At 60.6% G+C, this 6,383-nt stretch overlaps 2 protein-coding genes across 3 annotated transcripts in view; one reads left to right on the top strand and one right to left on the bottom strand.

Moving 5' to 3' along the window:
* Positions 1-604: 604 nt before the first annotated feature.
* Positions 605-4,291, top strand: TPRG1L (tumor protein p63 regulated 1 like). The gene is made up of 5 exons (XM_011370810.2): positions 605-892; positions 990-1,081; positions 1,199-1,375; positions 2,276-2,429; positions 3,039-4,291. The coding sequence occupies exons 1-5, from the start codon at positions 698-700 to the stop codon at positions 3,231-3,233; spliced, it is 813 nt and encodes a 270-aa protein (XP_011369112.1). The 5' UTR covers positions 605-697; the 3' UTR covers positions 3,234-4,291.
* Positions 4,292-4,861: 570 nt separating this feature from the next.
* Positions 4,862-6,383, bottom strand: part of WRAP73 (WD repeat containing, antisense to TP73) — a 15,884-nt gene continuing 14,362 nt past the window's right edge. The window contains exons 10-12 of one of the 2 annotated variants that reach the window (XM_011370809.2): positions 6,010-6,135; positions 5,388-5,579; positions 4,862-5,142 (exon numbers count right to left, since the gene is read on the bottom strand). In XM_011370809.2, coding sequence (XP_011369111.1) covers positions 5,000-5,142; positions 5,388-5,579; positions 6,010-6,135 — 461 coding nt within the window. In that variant the 3' untranslated portion in view covers positions 4,862-4,999. Of the gene's footprint in view, positions 5,143-5,387; positions 6,136-6,383 lie in introns of both variants that reach the window. The other variant, XR_002782935.1, reaches the window with a different exon arrangement.

Here is a 6,383-nt window from a genome sequence, read left to right as displayed (position 1 = left end):
CTGGCACCGTGCCTCAGTGTCCCCTTCCTCGAAACAGGGTGCAGGGGATCGCCGCTTCCTAGGCGCAGTGAGGACTCTATGCACATCGGCGCTGGGCCCGCAGCGGCCGCTCCATCCGTGAACCTGCGCTGGGAAAGGCGCCGGGCGCGCAGGAGGCCGCTGTGCCGCACGGGCCGCCCCGCAGGCCGGGAAGCCCGCGCCGCCCTGACCATGCGACCCGCGGCGCTCCCGGCACTGGGCTGCGTCCAGGGCCCGGCCTCCCCGGGGGGAGGTGTGGGGCCCTTCCCGGATGGCCGCCGCACCAGGGACGTCCAGTTACTGGGGAAGGGGCTCCCGGAACATCCTCGCGGACCCTCCGCGTCTCCCTGGCAACTAGCCAGGACCCCGCCCCTCTCCCGTTGCGTAAACAGGAAGTGGGTGTGCGCGCGGCGTACGCTTCCGGATCAGCAAGGGGCGGGAGCAATTGTGAACGGCGGCGGAGAGGACCAATCGCGGGGGACAGCGGGAGACGAGCCAATCGTGAGGGCCGGCGGGGGCGGATCCCGAGGCGGAGCTGTCGAGGAGGAGCCAATCGCGGCGGCTCGCAGGGCAGGGCGGGGCCAGGGGCGGGGCCGCGCCGAGGACCCGGCGGTCCGCAGCTGTGACGGCGACGGTGTCGGCTCCGGGTCCCGGTTCGGGCTGGGCGGCTGGCGCGGCGATGCTGCAGTTGCGGGACTCGGTGGACTCGGCGGGCACGAGCCCCACGGCACTGCTGGCGGCCGGCGAGGAGGTCGGGGCGGGCGGCGGCGCGGGCGGGGGCCGGCCGGGCACGCCGCTGCGACAGACGCTATGGCCGCTCAGCGTCCACGACCCCACGCGCCGCGCGCGAGTCAAGGAGTACTTCGTGTTCCGGGTGAGGCCAGGCCTGGGCCGGGGGAGGGTCCGGGGTGGCGGGGCGGAGAGGGGCCTGGAGGAACCGAGAGTGACCCCCGCCCTCTGCCTGCGCACAGCCCGGCACCATCGAGCAGGCGGTGGACGAGATCCGCGTGGTGGTCCGGCCCGTGGAGGACGGCGACGTCCAGGGGGTGTGGCTGCTGACCGAGTGAGCGGGGCGCGTCCTGGGTGGGGGACCCCGACCCTGAGCGCGACCCTAGCGCACCCTCCGTAGCCTGCCCGAGTGCGCCTGGCGGGCGGAGGTGACGCCTGTGGGTGCCCACAGGGTTGACCACTGGAACAACGAGAAGGAGCGGCTGGTGCTCATCACCGACCAGTCGCTGCTCATCTGCAAGTACGACTTCATCAGCCTCCAGTGCCAGCAGGTGGTCCGGGTGGCGTTGAATGCGGTGGACACCATCTCCTGCGGGGAGTTCCAGTTCCCCCCCAAGTCGCTCAACAAGTAAGTCTCTTGGGCAGAGAGCCAGCACCGGGGCCTGGCAACCAGCCCTTCTGAAACCAGCCCCCTGGGTCGTCTCGTGTCTGCCATTGCATGGTGACGTAAAAGCCGGTAAAAGCCTCGGCTCCAAAGTCTGTAGTTTCTCAGAGTAGAAGCTAGTGACTTCTGGGTGGCCGGTGCTAAAAGGAGCGGCTATTCAGCTCGTATTCAAGTGAATTCGGGATGCCCTGAAGTAGATTGAACGCAGATGTTCCTCAGATAAGGACAGAACAGGGTTTATGTCTGGCGAGGAGAGGAGCACCTTGGTCACGCCGAGTCCCTCTTACCGAGAATGGTGCACCGCCTTGGAGACGTCCCTGAAAGCTAGGTAACTTTGAAAGCGTTTAATGGCCAGCGCTGGAGAGCCGAGCCTCGTGCTCGAGGGGAGATCTCTGAAATACGAGAAATCTAGACACTGGTCGGTTGAGTTAAACCGTGTCGTTGAGATGTCACAATTAAGATAGAGAATTCAGAAAGTGAAGATGGCCTAAAACTTCACCACCAATAAGACATTCAGGAGAAAGTACTAGAGGTTATGAGTGCTGTGCACTCGGTGAGCTCCCCTGTGGCGCAGCCCTGTTACCTGCTACGTGTCAGTGACTATGTAAAGGTTGGGTTTAGCTTAAGCAAGACAGTATGTTCACGTTCTCTTGTTTAAAAGTGCTTAACACAGTTGCTTAATGCAGCTGTTACTGGAGGCAGCCATTAGCCCTCAAGCCCACAGGTCCTTTCCGTTTGTGAAATGTCGTTGCTCTTGCCTTTAACCCTGAAGAGCTTTTGATGTCATACACTGTAACTGACCAGGCTGCCATGGAGCCCGTGGCCTGCTAGGTGACGTCTGGTTCGTTTCTCCTGACTTGGCAGACGAGAAGGTTTGGGGATTCGCATTCAGTGGGACAAGCAGAGCCGCCCTTCCTTCATAAACAGATGGAACCCCTGGTCCACCAACGTGCCGTACGCCACATTCATGGAGCACCCGATGGCCGGTGCGGATGAGAAGACAGCCTCTCTGTGCCAAGTAAGACCGTGACTCAGCACTGCCAATCCCGGCCTGCACTGCCCAGCACAGTGGCCGCGTGCGGCTCTCAGATACTTGAAGTGTTACTCTTAATTTTTAATAATTTTACGTTTAAATAGCTCCATGTGGCCAGTGGCATAGCTTTATAACGTGGCCCTAGTGGCTGTGATCATCGTCTCGGAGAACGGCCCAGAAGGTCTTTGGGGCATGGCAGCTGGCCTGGCCCAGCTCTGTATGCTCACCAGGAGAGGAGGCCTTGGGGCCAGTGGTGAGAGCAGAGTCCGGGCCCCTGACAGGTCCCCCGCCAGCCAGCTGTCCGCCTTCCTGGCCTGGTGGCTGGTGGGAAGGGTTAGGTGGTTCGCTACGGCAAAACCACTTAGACCTCTGGGGAGCGAGGTGCTGAGTACTGGCTGTGGTCTGGCCCAGGTGAGCGTGGAGGTGAGGTCTGGTGCTTCCAGAGCCCCACTGAGGATGTGAGCTGAGCGCCCCCAGGGGGTGTGGCTGGAAAGGCCAAGGTGGGGACGGGAAGGTGGCCACAGACCCAGGTGGCGTGGGGAGGGGTTTTTCCTTATATGGTTCAGTGACGGACTCCATGTTTTCTCTTTAAAGTTGGAAAGCTTCAAAGCTCTGCTGATTCAGGCTGTCAAAAAGGCCCAGAAGGAGCACCCCTTGCCTGGACAAGCCAGCGGCGTGCTGGTGTTGGAGCAGCCCCTTCTCATCGAGACCTACGTGGGGTTGATGTCCTTCATTAACAACGAGGCTAAGCTGGGCTATTCCATGACCAGAGGCAAGATAGGCTTCTAGGCGCTGCCCTCGGGAGCCTGTGGAGGTGGCCAGGCGGGCCTGGGCACGGGCAGCCGGGCTCGGGCAGGCTCTGCGGCCAGGGTCGGGGCCAGTTACTGTTAGGGACTGACTGCAGTTAGGACAGTCACACAAATCACACTTTAGCTGGATAGGGACATTGGTAACAAGCTACAGACAAAAGCAAAATGAATCTGTCAGTGTGCTGGCTGTCCTTCTGTTCTCGTACTTCTGGAGCGTCTCCATCTGGCTTCGCCACGCTCCCCACCCCGCCTCCAGCATGTTAATAAACCTCTGTGCGTCCACCAGGGCGTCCTACCCGCCCCCAGCTGTGTGGTCGGTACGCCCGGGGCGGTCCCTCACCCGGAGCCTGTCGTCGTGGTCAGTTTACACTTTTGTATTTGGAAATTTAATCCATTTTTTTTTAAGGTAAACACAAAAGAAGTCGGCAGACTGGTGAGCTGAGCAGGAGACAGACCTGCTTTGTCAGCTGTCGAATGAACTGGTTTGGTGTGAACTAAAGTCACACTGTTACCAAAATTAACCTGTGTTAATACTCATGGCATCTTTCTGAAGCCCAAAAAGGTTCGCAGAAAATCACGTTTGGACAATTCATTAATTTGAGGAAAGTCCCTTAATAGTTCTTCGCACATAGTTATGACAGCTTGGTATTCTAAATCTGTATTGTCATATTCATACGCTTCGTTTGCTTTAAGGAATGCACTTTGAAAAAAAGAAACCAGGTTAGAGTCTCACGAAGCAGCTCCCACGCAGATGCAGGGGTCATCAGGGTCATGCCCTGACCGTGCCTGGGCCTCGGCGTGCGGGGGAGCGTGTTGCCCGCACCGGCCATGGCTTGCTGCTTTCACTCAGCATTTGGTGATGAGCTTCAGTGCTGGCTCGTGCCAGTTCCTCTCCCCGCATCCCCATCCCTGGGGTACCTGTTATCGGCATGGACGTGAGCTGAATGCGGTCACCTGTCCAAGTCGAAAGGCTGCCTCAGACCTCGCCTGGTCTTGAGCCTCTGCTTTTGGTCTTGTAGTAAAGACATTTAGAATCGAGTGGGCGTCGTTCCTTTTGGAAGTTATCACAACAGATGCAACCACCAAGAAAGTTAGCTCTTGAGCAAGTGCATTTTAAAGCTTGAACCGCTTCCTGTACTTGCTACAAGCCTGTCTCCTTGCTGCCAGGTGCAGTGTGGAGGGCCCCATGGGAGTCCCTGGCCTGGCCGCTCTGCAGGACACCAGCCAGCAGTGCTGTGTAGCTTTAAGCGGGACGGGAACTCCGGCTTTCGAACTGTACCGCCTCCATCGGCCTGCCAGGAGCACCCGAATCCAGAACTGGCAGGACTTGTCCCAGGTGGGTGGGCAGCCAGGTGGACACTCCCTGCGGAGCCCACTCGGGACGACCTTGACCGGCTCCCCTCCCCGTACTCCAGAGCAGGCCACGTGGAACCCCAGCCTTTCTCCCGAAACCTTCAGTGACTGATGGGGGTTCATAAGGAAAAGGGGCGTCTAAGGGGCTTCGGCTGCTTGGGGCTCCGTTATTTTCCTAAGACGGAACCAGAATTTAAACCTTGGGGACCTTCCTGTGACCCGAACCTTTCAAGAAAACCAATACTAGCCATTTTATGAATTGGTAAATATTTATTTTAAATAACAAAAATTAGTTTTATAATATACATATTTACAAAAACGCCTTGCTAGAGAAAAACAGGAGCTGACCAGCGGGGCCCCCGTGGTCGGAGGTGACCCACCTCCACGCAGGTCCTACGTGTGGTCTCCCAGCTGGCCCGAAGCCAGGCGCGGCCCCTCCTCCGTCTCCAGGAAGCACAGGCAGAAGTGGTCTTTGCTGAGGAGGGCCAGTGAGTCCCCACTTAAATGCCAGCTCAGGGAAAGCACCTGGAAGTCCCCTGAGGGAGGCAGGTAGCCAGAGGATTAGCGTGGGTGAGGCCAGGGTCCCCCACTGAGTGCAGCCCAGACCCGTGGGTGCGCAGACAGGTCAGAGTGACCCAGCGAGAGCCCGAAGCCACCTCAACGTGGTGGGCCTTGCCGCCCACAGAGCACGGGGCTGCTGCCCAATCAGATGTGTGCTGAGGTGGTCGGGAGGGGGTGCAGAGCTGCCTCTCGTCCCCAGTGTGAGGGGTGCTGTGCTCACCTTCCCCGGGCACCTGCACCGACACGCAGCCTGCTCGCGACCACAGGTACACCTTGCTGCCTCCCGTGCAGATGGCCAGCCGGGGCCGCTGTGGGTCCCACTGGAAGGCACGCACGGGGGACAGCTGCTCAAGCACCACGAACAGTCTCAGCTTCTGGATATCCCAGATCCAGATGGCGCTCGGGACGTTGTCTGAGGAGAGAGGTGCAGACAGCGCCATTCCCCCGGCCCTGACACCTGACGACGCAACACGAAGCCAGGCCCCGGGCACGCGGGCACGCACTGGCCTCGGGGCCCAAGTGTACCGGGTGACAGTCCCTTTTGGTCTTTTTATAACTGCCCTTTAGAAGCGGAAAAGCCTTGTGTGAAGAGGTCACGGCTGTAGCAGCGCCTGGGCCCTTGGCCTTCGCCAACAGGAAGGAGCAGGCGCAGAGGGCGTGCCAGGCAGAGCGCCGGACCAAGCCCCGCGCCCTGGGGCTTCTGGGAGTGGAACATCGGGGTTCAGCAGATGGGCGGACGCCATGGGCGGGCCCGGCAACTGACTCTCCCCAACGTCGGTGTGCCTGGCACCAAAGGACTGTGAGTGGACACCGCACGGCGCAGGCCCGAGCGTGGCACTGACCGCTCCTCGTGGCCAGGAACGAGCTGTCCGGGCTGAAGGCCAGCGCGCCCACGCCGATCCTCGGGTTCGCCCTGTCCGCGGCAGGCTTCACGGTCTGCAGGGGCACCGGCGCCGAGGCGACCTCGTCTGCAACGTGGAAGGGAGGGCGTGACGTTGCCGTCCCCGGCTCAGCACAGCACGCCTGGGACCCAGGGTGGCCTGGGCGTCAGCCTGTCCGTGCCGGCCACACTCACTTGGTCAGAGGGAGGAAAGACAGGATGACCTTGAACGCAGCCGGGCAAGGTCCTATGGAAGCCAGGCTTTGACGGGAAGCTGGCCGAGGTGCTGGGGGGGGAGCGGTCACGCTGCACCCCCACGCACCAGAGCCACCTGCC

Source organism: Pteropus vampyrus, unplaced genomic scaffold (assembly GCF_000151845.1).
Source record: "Pteropus vampyrus isolate Shadow unplaced genomic scaffold, Pvam_2.0 Scaffold176, whole genome shotgun sequence".
Taxonomy (NCBI): Eukaryota; Metazoa; Chordata; class Mammalia; order Chiroptera; family Pteropodidae; genus Pteropus; species Pteropus vampyrus.
This window is presented reverse-complemented; position numbering and strand designations above follow the sequence as displayed.

Excerpts from the sequence above, each read along its gene's own strand:
- TPRG1L (XM_011370810.2), top strand. The coding sequence starts at position 698 with ATGCTGCAGTTGCGGGACTCGGTGGACTCGGCGGGCACGAGCCCCACG. Across the intron at positions 1,082-1,198 it reads GGGGTGTGGCTGCTGACCGA|GGTTGACCACTGGAACAACG; the intron begins GTGAGCGGGGCG and ends GGGTGCCCACAG. Across the intron at positions 1,376-2,275 it reads CCCCCCAAGTCGCTCAACAA|ACGAGAAGGTTTGGGGATTC; the intron begins GTAAGTCTCTTG and ends CTGACTTGGCAG.